Raw genomic sequence first — 15,522 nt, forward strand, 5'->3', positions numbered from 1 at the left:
GGTTTCACCATGTTGACCAGGATGGTCTCGATCTCTTGACCTCGTGATCCACCCGCCTCGGCCTCCCACAGTGCTGGGATTACAGGCTTGAGCCACCGCGCCCGGCGGGACAGTTCCTTTCTACTGCTCACACTTAGGGGACATGGAGGGAGGGAGGGACAGTTCATTTCTACTGCTCACACTTAGGGAACATGGAGGAGTGAGGAGCAGTTCCTTTCTAGTGCTATTACTTGGGGACATGGAAGAGTGAGGGACAGTTCCTTTCTACTGCTCACACTTAGGGGACATGGAGAGAGTGAGTGACAGTTCCTTTCTATTACTAACACTTAGGGGACATGGAGGGAGTGAGGGACAGTTCCTTTCTACTGCTTTCACTTAGGGGACGTGGAGGGAGTAAGAGGCAGTTCCTTTCTACTGCTCACACTTAGGGGACATGGAGGAATGAGGGACGTTCCTTTCTACTGCTCTCACTTAGGGGACTGAGGTTTTACAAGTTATGTGTATTGCTCAAAATCATTTACTTATCCAGAGGTAGAGTAGGATTGAAACCTAGGACCACTTTGTTTCAAAGCCCCTGTAAGTGACAGGGAAGTTTAGGGTGTGTTAAGAATCTAAGGGTTTTAGGAAGCTAATTTAGACAGGAGGCTCAGGGAAAGCTTTGCTGAGGAAGCAGAAGCAATCCTTAAGTGTTAGCTAGCTTTGCAGAAAAAGCAGGAGACACATAGGAAAGGAAGCGGCCCAAGGTAGGCAGGAGCTGATTGGATCAAGAAACTGAAGCGTAGTGAGGGCAAGTGTGCTGGAAGGCTAAATAGGGTGATGTTGCTAAAGCAGGGGCAAGTGATCTGGGTCACACCAGCGTGCCCCAGTGCAACAGTCACAGAGCTTCCTCTGTTTTCTGTCAGAGAGCCTGGTGGCAGAAGCGTATTACTGTGACTGAGTCTCAGGCCTCAGTTGTTCTGTATTCCTTGGTCTGACACTCAGAGAAAGTCTGTCCTCTCAAAAAAATTCTAGCTTAAGAGGTGGAGCCAGAGTTCAAAATCAGAGGCCCTCTTAGGCTGTCATAGGTGACTGCCATGTTCAAAACATGGTTCCTGGAAACTGACTTCTTTACATCAATCACACCTATATGAACAGAATCTCTTCTTAGCTCTAAGCCAAGAATCAGTAAACTGTGGCCCATGGGCCAAATCTGGCCTGCCACCTGTGCCTGTACTGCCTGCCTATGAAGAATGGTTTTTACAGTTTTCCATGTTTGGGGAAAAAAGATGACAAAGAGTAGTACACTGTATATGGCCCAGGGCACCTAAAATATTTATTGTGTGTCCCATTACAGGACAAGTTTACCTACCCTTATAAATCACTAAACCTGGAGCCATAGGGATTGGCCCCTGGGAGCATTGTGTTGGGTAAAGCCTCCCTTTTCACTAATGGTGAATCTTTGATCTTACAGGACAAATCCTTCAGAAAGATCAGGAAATCAAGGACCTAAAACAGAAGATAGCCGAAGTCATGGCCGTCATGCCCAGCATAACATACAGTGCTGCCACCAGTCCCCTGAGCCCTGTTTCCCCCCACTACTCTTCCAAATTTGTGGAGACCAGCCCCTCTGGACTTGACCCCAATGCCTCTGTTTACCAGCCCCTGAAGAAATGAAGGCCAGCTGTGTGTTGTGCCCAACCATTTGGTTACCGAAGTCATTGCAAAGGAGCATCTCTGGCAGTCAAGATAAAAAAACAGTTTCTATTGTATTTTGTGGGACTGTATCTGTTGTCATTTTTAAAAAGGGGGGAAAAGATAACATCCAATTCTGATTACAACTGCCCATCAGTTTTTCTTGTAAATTTTTAGAAGACCTCACAGAACTTTACAGTTTATTTTTCTCGGCCAACACATTAAAACCATTCTTGGATTTCAAGTAGCCAACTTTGCCTTTTATGTATTCTTACATAGTTTCCTCTTGAAGAAAAAAAAGCAGAGTTTTTGCTTTTCAACCCTTTACATTTGTTTTGTTTATTCTTAAATAAGCAAGAAAAACCTACACATTGGATTCATATGAAATGATAATGAAAACTTTTAGTTTAAAAGTGAAGCGTTAAGTAACCTAACAGAGCTTTGATGTTATAGCCGCATTAAAGAAGGTGATTGTCAGTATTAACAGAAAACAAAAATGGATTGCCCCTCCAAGGACCAAACAGATTCAAGGAGCATCATTTAAGCTGAGAAGAGACCTAAGTGATGAGACTAGCTGTAAGAATGTAACAGGGGTTGTGTTTGAAATATTTATATTCCCATCAGTATGTTTAGTCCTAGAAAATTGCTAGCAGCAGTCTTCTTCACAGTGCCTTGGGAAAAGACATTTCAAGAGGAAACTTGATAATTTTAAACTCTTTTCCCCCTTTACCGTCACCTATCCTCTATCTCTATCAAGCTCACTGCGGATCCTGCTGTAAAACTGGTGGGTAGCTGGGCTGTCCGTTACCACCACAGCTACATCTTGTGTTTCTTTTAATAGAAAGCACCCCGGTGTTCTGCACTTGCCTCCAGTAAAGCACCTTGGGAAGGGAGCTGGGCGGTGTTTGTGGATGAAAGACTGTGACGATGGCTAATAAAAGCTACGATTCTAGGGTTTTTTTTTTCCATTTCATTTAACTGTGCTTTCTCCACTTTTCATCATCTTGTGTTTGATAATTTAAAAGAAGCTTGACTGTTCCTCAGCTCTTGTGCCAAGGAGGTTTTTTTTTTTTAAGACTCAAAACTCTGCACAAAGATTTCAGTTCCAAATGTGTATTATACATGGGTAGAAAAGTGTTTGCACAGGCAACTTTTGGAAGTGTTTAAGAATCAGGGTGGGGGTGGGGGGAGGGAATGGGAGGGTGGGGCAATGCAAAATTGTATTTGGAAACTAGGAAAAATTAAGAAACCAAATAAATTGGTTTGCTTCCTTGCCATGAATTCTGGAAGGACGTAGTTCTTCTAAAATTTCCTATTAATTGGCATGTACGTCTCATTTAAAGCAAATTAAGTAGGACAAGCAAGTCAGTAAAATAGAAGTATTATAAAAGAATCATCCTTTAAGTCACAGATCTTATTTTGGGATAAAAAATACTTCTAGCTTTAGCCAGGTGTGCATGTTGCTGCCATTTTGCATTTTTGAATCATCTTGTGTAATTGTCACCATGAAAGTGTTACTCAGAATTGTCATAGATTTTTTCATCTTTGTGCAAAAACATGGAAAACTGTCACTGACTTTGTGTTGAGGTTTCCCCCATTTTGCTGCCTTTTGGGACACTTCGTTAAATACTGGTCTTGGCTGCATTCTTTTTTTTTTTTTTTTTTTCCTGTGGGGTTCAAAAGAATAAACATTTTCTTACAGATAAAACTAGTTTCTGCCTTTTTAACTTTCAGGAGGGCACAGCAAGGTAGATTGTTCTGAGTGGCGCTTAGCTGGTTGCTATCTTGTTCTCTCCTCATCTCAGCCCCTGTCAGGTGAGGGTCCTCCCACACAGCCTATCCCTGGGTAGGTGGCAGACACAGGATTTGGGGGGCTTATCAAGATCTCAAGTTGGTTTGGTTTCTGTGCTTAAGACATACCCATTCTCATTTGTTCTTTCCCTTCTCTGGCATCTGATTAGAGCCAAGGCTGACTTGTTTTCTGGTACAACCCTCCTTTCCTAAGAAAGCAAATTAGGGGTGGAGTTGGGGGGTAGTTGGTGAGAAAACCTTGAGAGCAAATTTCCTTCAACAATGTCTTGCCCTCTTCTATTTTCTAGAATCTTGTTTGGCCGGTTAGTGACCAATAGGGTTTCCTAACTGCTATAGATCCTGAACTAACATCCATTTTTACCATCCTCCCTTGTTTTTAGAGGCTTTGTCTGTTTTCATCTTTTGAGAAGCCAACTGCCTCTCTTGGCCATTGTTACAATTGACCTTCACTTCAGTTTTGGAAAATTCTGCTCTTGGCACCTCACCCTCTGTCCTTACTGCTAGATAGCCTTTCTGAGTCTTGGCCATCAAGTCTATTGCAGACACACCACATTTAATATCATGAGCAGAATTGCCCAGGGGAACATCTTGGCTTGCCTTGGCTTTTGCCCTCGCCTTCCCTGAAGGAATGTGTCTGCCTCCAGAACTCTCATCGGCACATTCTTTTCCATCAAGGAGATCTCCAGTTGTTGTCTCTGTTATTTTAGGCCCATCATAAAGGAGCTCCACATCTTAGTACATAGTTTATTACATGCTATAAACCAGTGTTTGCCATTCTAGATGGTTAAATAATTAGAGGAAGAGTGGTTTGAGTGTATTTTGACTGGCCGAATAACCTCTCTTTATTGACATCTCCCAACTTTACATAAGGAAATAGCTGTCTATGCTCATTCTCTCTGTGGCAATCATTCCAAGAGACCCTATGGAGTGAAAATGAACAATCCCTCATGACTCCCAGCCTGCAGGAAGGGCATAATCCTTTTTTCTGCCGCCCCTCTCCCCCTGCTTACCCACCTGTGTTAATCCAGGCTATGAAGAGCCACCGGGGAAGGCTGAACGTTTCTAACAGCCGGTCCTCATTGCTGCTTTTGAAATTCACACCACAGCAGAGGGAACTAAAGAGGTAAACTAGAAGTCTACCCCAAAGCCACTGGCCAGAGTAGCTAGGCCTGTTTAGATTAAAGGGCCTCTGAGCCTCATAAATGCCTGGTTATATGTGACTCTCAAAGATGCTTATTGCTGAGCTGGCCTCTTCCGAGGCCTTGTAGGACTTGCCCAAAGGCATCCCCCTCTCTTCTGGCCCTGGTCTCCTGTCCTTCATGAAGAGCCCTGTGCCCAGCCAAGCCCTCCAGAGAGGGATGGGAGTCCACTCCCTGCTTTGCCACCGTGGGATCTGTGACCTTAACCTCTCTAGGGTGCTGTTTCCTCACCCGACTGAGTTGCTTTGGAGACTGGGTCACATGATGCAAAAGGGCACCCTGAAAACCATCCAGGGCCTCCCAGATGGAAGTGCCAATCTGCTGCAAGGAATCATGAGGAGGGCAGGACCTAGCTAAGAATTCCTGCTTGTGGGGCCGCTCCATCCTTGACAGCCTGACTCCTAAACTCGGGACACTCAAAAGGGTGGTCTGCAGCTGCAGCCCAGCAGCACCTGTGTCCTGTGGGACTCCTGCCCAGACCCATCTGAATCTGCATTTTACAAGATGTGAATGGGTAATTCAGTTGCATATTGTTTTAGAAGCCCCATCCTGAGCTGACTTTCCTAACATGAAGACTAAACATTGTCACCCTCTCTCTTCTAGTCCAGAAAAAAGCTGATACGTAGGCTTTGAGCATTTAGAATTAAGAATGTAATGATGAGGGGCTGGGCAGCAGATGAAATCGAAGCCTTACCCCTTTTTGCTTATTTTATTACGTTTCCCCACCATTAGAATGTAAGCTCTAAGACGGCAAAGATTTTTGTCGGTTTACTGCTGTAACTCCAGATCTACTATGCAACTGCCACATAGTAGGTATTCAATAAATATTTAGTGAGTGATTAAGGTTTTAGATTAGACATGTAATCTGAAATACCATGTCTTAATTGAATCAGAGCATCTCTGTAATAGTATTATTAGAATGACAAGCATAAACAGAATTGTTTCTAGAAGGAGAGGGATAAATTTGAAGTAGCATATTTACTATGACATCTCCCATCTGCCTGTCTCAAACCTTGCTTTTTTGTCAAATTTTCTCTACAAACTCCTGCTTGATTTAGCCAGGTGCAAAAAGATTTGCTTAACGTTAGCAGCTGGATTTGCTACTAACGATCACTTCTCTGGGAAGCCTCGCAGCAGGAGCCTGATGGGAGCCTTAGACCAACTTCTGAAAGAGCCAGTACTGCGGCATCGTGAGTCAGTGTGGGGATTTTTCATGTTGACAGTAATTGAATCATAAAGCCTTTCCTCCTTGATTTGATGATGAGTGTCTCAGAGAATTCCTTTCCATCTAAGGGGGCTACACTTCTTTTCTCTCCTCCCTCTTTGTGCATATTTTAGGTGTTTGTTTGTTCCATCTCAGTGTTTGCTTTTAGTTCCTGTCTTTGCCTGAGGTTCAAGTCTTATTTCCCCTCAGGATGGGCTTTCTAGGGTTTTGGAACACTCTGCTATGTTCCGATTTTTCTCAGAACTAAGAATCCAAGGCTGAGCTTCACACGTGGTGGGGCTTTTTAAATCCTGTTCAAAGGAGCCTTGACCGGTTGCTCTGAGAGGTCCATTCTACCCACTTCCCAGCTCTGCAGCCTTCGGGTTGAGAGGGAGGTGCAGGTCAGTGTGGGCAGGGACCTCCATGTGCCACGTTTGGCCTGGCACCAGCACGGCCTGCATCCTGTTCTTCGCTCTTCCCTTCCCTGACTGCTCAGTGTGGCTCTGCATGGAGGACAGTGTTTTGCTCCTGGAGCCTTAGACCATGTTGGTGCATTTCTCCAGTACCAGGCCCATACTTCCTTAGAACAGTCATTCTCAAACTTGTTCACCAGAACAGCCTGAAGTCGCCTGCGAAAACGGATTGCTGGTCCCACTCCAGAGTTTCTCATTCACAAGATCTCGGGGAGGGCCTGAAAAACTGCATGTCTAACATCCCCACCTTGAGAACCACTGACTTGAGCATGAGGGCTGACACAGCCCTGCCCAAAGCCACCCCCCAGCTGCCACCAGAGGGCACATGCAACCTGAGCCAGAGGTCTTGTTTCACCTCCACAGCTACCCACCTGCCACCCAGCAGAGGTTCTTTCTGAAAGATTTCTTTCTATTTGTAATTCTTGTTATTATGTATTAGGAAGAAGAATCGTATATCTAAAAAATAGGTTGAGTTCTCAAAGTCTGTCTCTGATGAATAGTAAAGGTCAGATGGATCAGCCTTTTGAAGATGTTGAATGTCCTGACTTTTAAGAAATGGAACAGGCTGGGCACAGTGGCTCACGCCGGTAATCCCAGCACTCCGGGAGGCTGAGGTGGGAGAATCGCTTGAGCTCAAGAGTGCAAGACCAGCCTGGGCAACCTGGGGAAACCCATCTCTACTAAAATTACAAAAATTAGCTGGGGGTGGTAATGTGCCTATAGTCTCAGCTATCTGGGGGACTGAGGTGGGAGGATCATTTGAACCTGGGAGTTTGAGGCTGCAGTGAGCTGAGATCACACCACTGCATTCCAGTCTGGGTGACAAAGAGAGACCCTGTCTCAACAAAAAAAAAAAAAAAAAAAGGAAAAATGAGAAAAATGGAAGAAATTGTTCCCACTGGAGTTTCCAGGGCTTCCATCACACTGAAGTGGGGGACTTCCTTTCAGAACATCGTAGAATCTTTGTGTATTCGGAACCCAAAAGGCAGTAAAGATAACAGGTGATTTTCATCTTCTTCTTTATACTTTACTGTATATTCCAAATTATCTAAATTATCTAAAATAAATTTAATGTTACTTTTATAACAAAAAATGATTTTTAAAACACATTTTAAATGTGACTAAAAGCCAAAACAACAGTTCCAAAAAAATAAAACCCAAAGAGGAGCTCGGAGTGAGCAGCTTGGGGTTAGGAGAAAGGCCCCAGGTGGCACTTGTTCCCCCAGTTGGTCCTGCTGAGGTCTCTGCCTAGGTTTAGAGGTCTAGTGGGATCAAAGTTGGCCGAGTGCTCAAGAAAGCAATTTAGGACCGAGGAATAGATGGTTACCTGTGAGGACTCGGCCTGTCATCTGTGTAAGTCACGTGTTGCTGCAGTTTGTGGCCAGCTGTTTGGCTTCAGGCAGCCCCAACCCAGGCACAACACTTAAGTCACATTCAGTGCTGATGTTCTCACTGCCCAGGGATTCCCAGAGGCCAAGGGAGTGGGGGCAAGCCAGAAATATGAAAACGTAGACCACCCTTAGGTTCCTATTTAGTAGCTCCCAGACAGACTTTGTTTGATCTGCAGATAATTTAATACATTTGAGCTAACATTTAAAAATTGGGAGACTTCATATTATCCAGATTCTTTTTGTTTTCTGTTGAAAAATCTCAAGCTCTGGTATCTGAGGGCTGCTGGCATCCCTCTCCACACACTGCAGAGCTCAGGAGAAGTAGGGCAGCGGGGTCTCAACCCTGGCTGCTCATTGGAGTCGTCTGGGGAGCTCTTAAAAATGCCCATGGCCAGGGCCCACCCCGAGAGCGCCTGATTTAACTAGGCTGGGGAGGGACTTGGGCTTTGTTTGTTTGTTTGAATTCCCCAGAGGTTTCTAATGTGTGGTCAGGGTTGAGAAACTGGGAACTAAGAGTAGTAAGAGGAAAGCCTCCATCCTGCTGGGGCCTGGGACCTCAGAGGATGCGTGTGGGTGTTTGGGGGCTGGAGCTGGGGCTAGGACTTCAAATGCTTTTAGCTGGCCAAGTGGAGATGTGAACAAAGTTGGTGTCTGCTGTCTTCCTACCTCCCCTGTGGAGACCCTCATGTCTCTCCTTCCTTCTGGCCCCTGGGCTTTCTTCCAGGCCCTTGTCCTAGATTCCCCTTGTCAACCACATTTATCACACTGTTTGCAGGTATAAATTGTCAGCCCTCTCGTTTCCAAAAAGGAATTATGTTAGCATCACCCCAATTTGTGGTTACTGTGTGTTTTCTTGTAAGTTTTTTTTTTATTATTATTATTGTTATTGCAAGCCATAGAAGGTGACTGTGGCCAGTATAAGCCCAAAGGGGAACTGAATGAAAACGGATGGGGCATGCACATATGGGGCTGTCGAGAGGGCTGAAGAAGCCATATGGGAAAGACAGGAGCCAGCCAGCATGGGCAGTTCGGAGGCAGGAGCTGCTCAGCAGGGCCCAGGGCTGAGTGAGTCTGTGTCCCAGCTTCTCGAGTCGGAGTCTTGGGGGACAGTGGAAGATGGGCGCTATTGCTCTCAATTATCCACTCCATCCCTACAGCGAGGTTGATACATCCCTCTCTACTCAGCATCCAAGTTGGCCATATAACTTGCATTGGTCAATGGAATGTGAGTGGGCATCTCGTGTGCCAGGTCTGGGCAGCCTGAAATGCACCTGAGTGCTTTAGATTGGCCCCTTGCTTCTCTCTGCGGGAGAACAGCATCTCCCAGAGAGGGGCCACAGCTGGGTGAGAGGTGAGCTATGTCAAAGCCAACCGTCAGACCTGGGAGCAAGAAATATGTTACCGGTCTGTCACTGAGATTTGGGGGCTGTTTGTTACCAGAGCAAAACCTGATATAGACAAAGAGTCCAAGCCTGAGTTGTCTGTCCTCTCCCTGGCTGAACCCTGGGTTGGAGAGCGCTAACTGAGGGAAGGAGATTCAGGGCCCATTTGTGGTCTGAATGTTTGTGTACCCTTAAAATCTTTATGTTGAAACCCTCATCTCCAAAGTGATGGTATTAGGAGGTAGGCGTTCTGGAGGGTGATTAGGTCATGAGGATGGCAGTATAAAAGAGGCCCAGGAGAGCTGCCTTGCCCCTTCTACCATGTGAGCAGTGAGGAGGCACCCTCCCCAGACCTCAGATCTACCAGTGCCTTGATCTTGGACTTCCCAGCCTCCAGAACTGTGAGAAATCAATTTCAGTTGTTTAAAAGCCACCCAGTTTACGGTAGCAGCCTGAACAGACCAAGACAGGCTCCCTTGGCTTCATGGCAAGAGACAGAGCTGTGGCCCCTCGAGGCTGCACACAGAAACTGGTAGCTTTTTAAAACATTTAATTTAATTTGAAACAGAGTCTCGCTCTGTCACCCAGACTGGAGTGCAGTGGCATGATCTTGGCTCACTGCAACATCCACCTCCTGGTTTCAGATGATTCTCCTGCCTCAGCCTCCCGAGTAGCTGGAACTACAGGCACCTGCCACCATGCCCTGCTAATTTCTGTATTTTTAGTAGAGATGAGGTTTCACCATGTTAGCCAGGCTGGTCTTGAACTCCTGACCTCAGGTGATCCACCCGCCTTGGTCTCCCAGAGTGCTGGGATTACAGGTGTGAGCCACCGTGCCTGGCCAGAAACTGGTAGCTTTTACAAAAATGATACCAAAGTACCACGGGGCTGGAGGGGCCAAGAACTCCACAAATGTCCACCATACCAACAGTTCCAGTGACCAAAGCTCAAAGCAAAGCATTTTAGCCTTTCTGCCACCAAGGCCCTTTTTATTGTCTTCTTATTCCAGAAGCTCAATTTCTTAAGGATTTTGCCAACAAACAAAACTAACTATATGCATTAATTCATTACTAATATTGTGCTAGTCCAAGGTGTAACTGCTCATCGAACTTCTGATTGACACAGCCAGTGGAGCTGCAAAGAGAGTCAATCTTTCAGGTCACCTGTGCAGCCTCATTATGGCTTTTTGAAATACCAAAAGTAGCTCTAGGAGCATACATGACTGCCTTTCCAGGCCTCTATATATCTGGGCCCCCAGGTGGGAAGCGACAACTTAATTTGTTCCCTCTCCTGAGAGTACGTCATTCTAGTGGTCCAGCACTGGAAGCCAAGAGTGTCCTCAAGAGCCAAAGGAATTGGCCCAGCAGGGTACCTCAGGCATAGTGGCAGGCTTTGCAGCAGATCCTGTGGGTAAGGCTGCTCTGCAGACTGACTGGCCCTGAATTCCAATAAACTGAGTTCCTTGTGAGAGCAGAGGGGGTGTGATGTGACACCCCAGGATGCTTTCTTAGGTGGACAGAGCTTGGGCCAAATGCCTCCCATTCCTCATCTGTCAAGTGGAGATGATGACATCCCGAAGGTCCCAAGAAGTCAATGAATTGGGACTTGCCAGGCACTGGGCTGGTTAGTACTTCACCCACCACTTCATTAATTCTCCCTGGCTCTTTCAGGAGGAACAGACAAGGAGTGGGCTGGGGAGCTTCTTGCAAGGATGAAATGAGTGAATGCATGAAAATCTCTGTGTGTATAAAGTGGTATTTTGTGCATGTGTCTGTCTGCATGCACCCCCTCCCCCAGCTGACCACCCCTCATCCCAGGTGGCAGCGCTTGCCTTGTTTCTTTCCTGATGACTCCACATTCATGATCTCCAGCTTAGGTCTCTCACCTCCTGACATCTCCACTCACAGCACATGGCACCTCAGGTGCAGTGTGTTTAAACCCATTCCTCATTTCCCCTCATCCTCGTCTCATTTCATGTCAGCTCCATCCTTCCAGTTGCTCAGACTGTCCCTGGGTTCTCTTTGACTCTTCTCATTATCTCATACCCCCCATCTAACCTGTCAGCATATGGTCAGCTCTACCTACAAAATGTTTCCAGAACTTGCCCTGCCCTCACCTCCTCCACTGCTTCCATCATGGTCTGATGCACCATCCTCTCTCTTGCCTGGACTTCCTCAGGAGCCTCCTCACTGGTCTGGTTCAACAAAGCAGCCAGAGGAAGCTGCTGGAATACACGTCAGATCGTGTCACTTCTGCGCTCCAAGGCCTCCAGTGGTTCCACATCCAAAGGACAGAGTCCTGAGAATGTCCCGCCAGCCTGAACACAGTTCATTCTCCATCCGCCTCTCCAGCCTCCCTCCTCGCACTCTCCCTCGTGCCTCGTGCTGATTCTGTCAGGCGCGCTCCTGCCCCACTGCCTTTGCATTTGCTGCCCCCACCTTTGGATAAACATTTTACTTTAGAATAATTGTAGATTTACAGAGAATGTGAGAAGATACTACAGGGAGTTCCTACAAACCCCATGCCCGGTTTCTCTGATTCCTACCATCTTGCATTAAAGGTATATTTGGTACAACACGTGAACCTATACTGATATATTGTTAGGAACTAGAGTCCATACGTAATCTGGATTTCCTTAGTTTGTACCTAATGGCCTTCTGCTCCAGGACCCCATCCAGGATGCCATATTCCATTTAATTGTCATGTTTTCTTAGGCTCCTGTTAGCTGTGACAGTTCTGTTCCCTCTTTTTAGAGTGCCTCATTCACTCATGCTTTATGATCGGCACTCAAATGTTACCATCGCAACTCATCAGACAGTCGCTACCCCTCTTCTCTGCTTTAGTCCTCTCAGTATTTGGCACTATCATATTTTTATTTTATTTGTATTATTTATCACCATCTATTGTATTTTTAATTTTTCTCTTTTTTTTCTTTTTTTTTTTTTTTGAGGCAGAGTCACTCTGTCACCCAGGCTGGAGTGCAGTGGTGCAAGCTCAGCTCACTGCAACCTCCGCCTCCCCGGTTGAAGCAATTCTTCTGTCTCAGCCTCCTGAAAATAGCTGGGATTATAGGCGCATGCCACCATGTCTGGCTAATTTTTTTTTTTTTTTTTTGGATTTTTAGTAGAGACGGGGTTTCGCCATGTTGGCCAGGCTGGTCCGGAACTCCTGACCTCAGGTGATCTAGCCACCTCGGCCTCCCAAAGTGCTGGGATTACAGACATAAGCTACCACTCTCGCCTATTTTTACTTTCTTATCTTATGGTTTGTTTGTCTCCCCTGACAGAAATGTCAGCTTCACGAGAGCAGGGGGTTTTATCTCTTTTCACTGCTCTATCCCTGGCACCTGGAATCATGCCTGGCACATAGTAGGTGCTCAATAAATGTTTGTTAAATGAGGGAAAGAGCACTAGAATCTGCCTTGCAGCCTCCGGATCCTCTTTCCGTCGTAGTCTGCACTCCTGCCTCCTTCCTCCTCAGAGCCTGCCCAGTCCTGAAGCCACCAATAAGAGAAAAGCTTTCAAAGCACCTCCCTTGTGACAGGCCCCACGTGCCCTTCTTCTCATTACTCCCACAGCAATCCTGGGGGGTTGGGAGAGTTACCTTGACCTCGCATGTGAGGAAACTGAGGCTCAGAGAGGCAGGGAAACTTACCCAGGGTCACACAGGCAGGAAGTGGAGAAGCTGGGACTTAAACTCAGGCTGGTGTTTAATCACAAGATTGTCCAGGGCCTGGGTGCTTTAATCACAAGATTGTCCTACAAACTCCCAAGACTGGGTGAGGGTGTCTAGGAGGTCAGGCCCCCCTGGATGTCACCCCTCCCAATGTGCTACATTATCCTGTGGGCAGGAAACACTGAGGCTCTGAGGTGGGGGCTGAAAGGGCTACAAGAAAGAGGTCACTCTGGGGAGTCCCCAGTGCTACCCTTGAGTAGCCTCTTCCCCCCACTCTACTCCAGTTTTTGCTCTTGATGTTGACGAAGCAGCTGCCCCATTCTGTTAGAATGCTGTCTCCACAGCTGCTCACACCTGCCTTCCCAGCTGCCCAGCAAGATATATGAACCTGAGTGACCACCTGCAGCTGCCGTGACCAACACCCACCACCCACTCTGAGAGGCCTCACCCTCCAAGGCATGGACCAGGGCCTTATGTGGCTAACACTCAGCCTGCCTGTAAGGCAAGGGTCTCTGTCCAGCTCTGTCCCCATGGCCTGGAAGCTCTCTGGAGGAGACCCTGAATCCCAACCTTTCCCTGCCACTTCCACCTTCTCTTCTGTACCCTAAGCTGAGACGGAAATGAGCTACTGAACTGGACTTGAGTCTCCTTCAGTTGCTCCCTCCCTCCCCCATCTCAGATGTCTCTCAACCTCAGTTCCCTCATCTGCATCATGAGCATAATAATGATAACCTAGAATTATGGGAACTAGAGTTAATATATGTCTGGCACATAGTAGGTACATAACGAATGCCAATTATTATTATTATCATTGGTATTAGTTTCCTCAGCTGTGAAATAGCAATTCATTTATTCATTCAACCAACTGCTAGTTATCACCCATGTGCCAGCCATTGTGGTTAAGACCTAGAACAGTAGCAGATGAATGAGCCATGGTCTCTATTTGGAAGGACTAACCTTCTGGTGTGGCAGACAGTCAAGTTAAAACCCTGGTCGGGTACGGTGGCTCATGCCTGTAATCCTAGCACTTTGGGAGGCCAAGGCAGGCGGATCTCTTGAGATCAGGAGTTCGAGATCAACCTGGCCAACATGATAAAACCCCATCTCTACTAAAAATACAAAAATTAGCCAGGCGTGGTGGCGTGTACCAATAGTCTTAGCTTCTTGGGAGGCTGAGGCACAAGAATCACTTGAACATGGAGGCGGAGGTTGCAATGAGCCAAGAGCCAAGATAACCCACTGCGCTACAGCCTGGGTGACAGAGCAAGATTCTGTATGTTTTTTAAAAAAGGGTTAAAACACAGTGGGAGGAAAGCCACGATATATGTAAAGTCGGCCGTGCAGATGTTATGCAGGCTGGGGGTGGTGGGCAGCTATCTCCAGGATTGGGCTAATTGAGGGGAAGGATGGGAGCTGACTCTGTGTCCCTTGCTCTTTCCAGCATGTCAAGTTGACATAAAAACTTTTGGAGTGGGCTTCACTGGCTGTTGACCAGGACCATACAGACAGATCCCCAGAAAGCCCATGTTTAGGGTAGGTAGATAAAAGTTAAGGGTCAGGGAGGAATGAACCAAACCGTCTCGCAGGCATTTTCCCCTAAAATGTTACCTTAGTTTTTAAAAATCAAGTGAAATAATGTATAAATCTAATTCTTTAAAGACTTTTATCTTTTTGAAAAATGAGTGAAATTTAATAGAGGTTAATCTGATGTGAGTAGCCACATTACACCGCCACCTGGTGGCAGCATACTAAAGTCACAGGTTTGTTTTCCTTTGAGACTAAGGTTGCACGGCAAGCTCTGTCGTTTTTGGACTGAGCAGAGATACCAAAGCCATTTTCCCCTTTCCCCTTCTCCCCAACCCTCTGCTAAAACCCACTTCCATGGTTGAAGCTCCCAAGCTTCCAGCCTTTTTGTCTGAGCCACATCTGCTCCAGTTTCCAGCAGAGAAAGCAACCAGGTTTTCCTCCCCATCTCCTGCCTCAGGCCCATTCTGCCCGCCATCAGTGCTAACACCTCCCCAAGCCCTCGGCCCAGGCCCCAGGGGGAATGTGGATCTAGGGAGAGAACCTTGCCCAGTGATGTGGGTTTGAATCTCCAGCTGACCACTTACTGGCTGTGGTCTCTCTACCTCCATAATGCCTCTCTGAGCTTCACTTTCCCCATCTGAAAAAAAGGAGATGCTGTCTAGATTTTTTTTTAGACGAGTTTCGCTCTTGTCAGGCTGGAGTGCAATGGCGCAAACTCGGCTCACTGCAACCTCCGCCTCCAGAGTTCAAGTGATTCTCCTGCCTCAGCCTCCTAAGTAGCTGGAACTACAGGTACATACCACCACACCTGGCTAATTTATTTATTTTTTTAGAGATAGGGTCTCACTGTGTTGCCCAGGCAGGTCTCGAACTCTTGGGCCCAAGAGGTCCTCCTACCTCAGCCTCCCAAAATGCTGGGATTACAGGCATGAGCCACTGCACCTGGCCCTAACTGAGATTTCTTGTTGTTTCTGCTGCATATCCTTCTACTATTCTTTCTATAAGAGCTGGAGTGGGAGGAGACCAAGAAACGCTGGAGAGGAGAGGAATGGAGAAGCAGAATGCCTCTTCACTGCACTTCCACCCTTTGCCAGAAATGTCTACGGCCTGTCCCACAGGACCTCCCTCTCAGGTTCCTCTCCCCATCCCAGTCTCCCCAGTTCCCTCTGCCAAAGTTTCTCTGAGCCT

The 15,522-nt window shown here is 46.8% G+C and overlaps 1 protein-coding gene and 2 long non-coding RNA genes across 3 annotated transcripts in view; 2 read left to right on the forward strand and 1 right to left on the reverse strand.

The window, feature by feature from the left end:
- The window catches only part of MACO1 (macoilin 1), a 67,918-nt gene extending 65,295 nt beyond the window's left edge, over positions 1 to 2,623 (forward strand). Inside the window, exon 11 of the mRNA XM_032300869.1 lies at positions 1,451 to 2,623. Within this exon, the coding sequence (XP_032156760.1) occupies positions 1,451 to 1,653 (203 nt within the window). The 3' untranslated portion in view covers positions 1,654 to 2,623. The remainder of the gene's footprint in view (positions 1 to 1,450) is intronic.
- LOC116566480 lies at positions 106 to 716 on the forward strand. Its single transcript, XR_004275879.1, has 2 exons — positions 106 to 199; positions 246 to 716. It is a non-coding gene; the product is annotated as an uncharacterized LOC116566480 (long non-coding RNA).
- Positions 2,624 to 3,454: 831 nt separating the features above from the next.
- On the reverse strand, positions 3,455 to 12,047 carry LOC116566479. The gene is made up of 4 exons (XR_004275878.1): positions 11,178 to 12,047; positions 9,921 to 9,924; positions 6,641 to 6,646; positions 3,455 to 3,466 (listed from the first exon to the last, which is right to left on the reverse strand). It is a non-coding gene; the product is annotated as an uncharacterized LOC116566479 (long non-coding RNA).
- Between the last annotated feature and the right edge of the window lie 3,475 nt (positions 12,048 to 15,522).

This window comes from Sapajus apella, unplaced genomic scaffold (assembly GCF_009761245.1).
Source record: "Sapajus apella isolate SASKATOON/1434 unplaced genomic scaffold, GSC_monkey_1.0 scaffold43, whole genome shotgun sequence".
In the NCBI taxonomy this organism is placed as follows: Eukaryota; Metazoa; Chordata; class Mammalia; order Primates; family Cebidae; genus Sapajus; species Sapajus apella.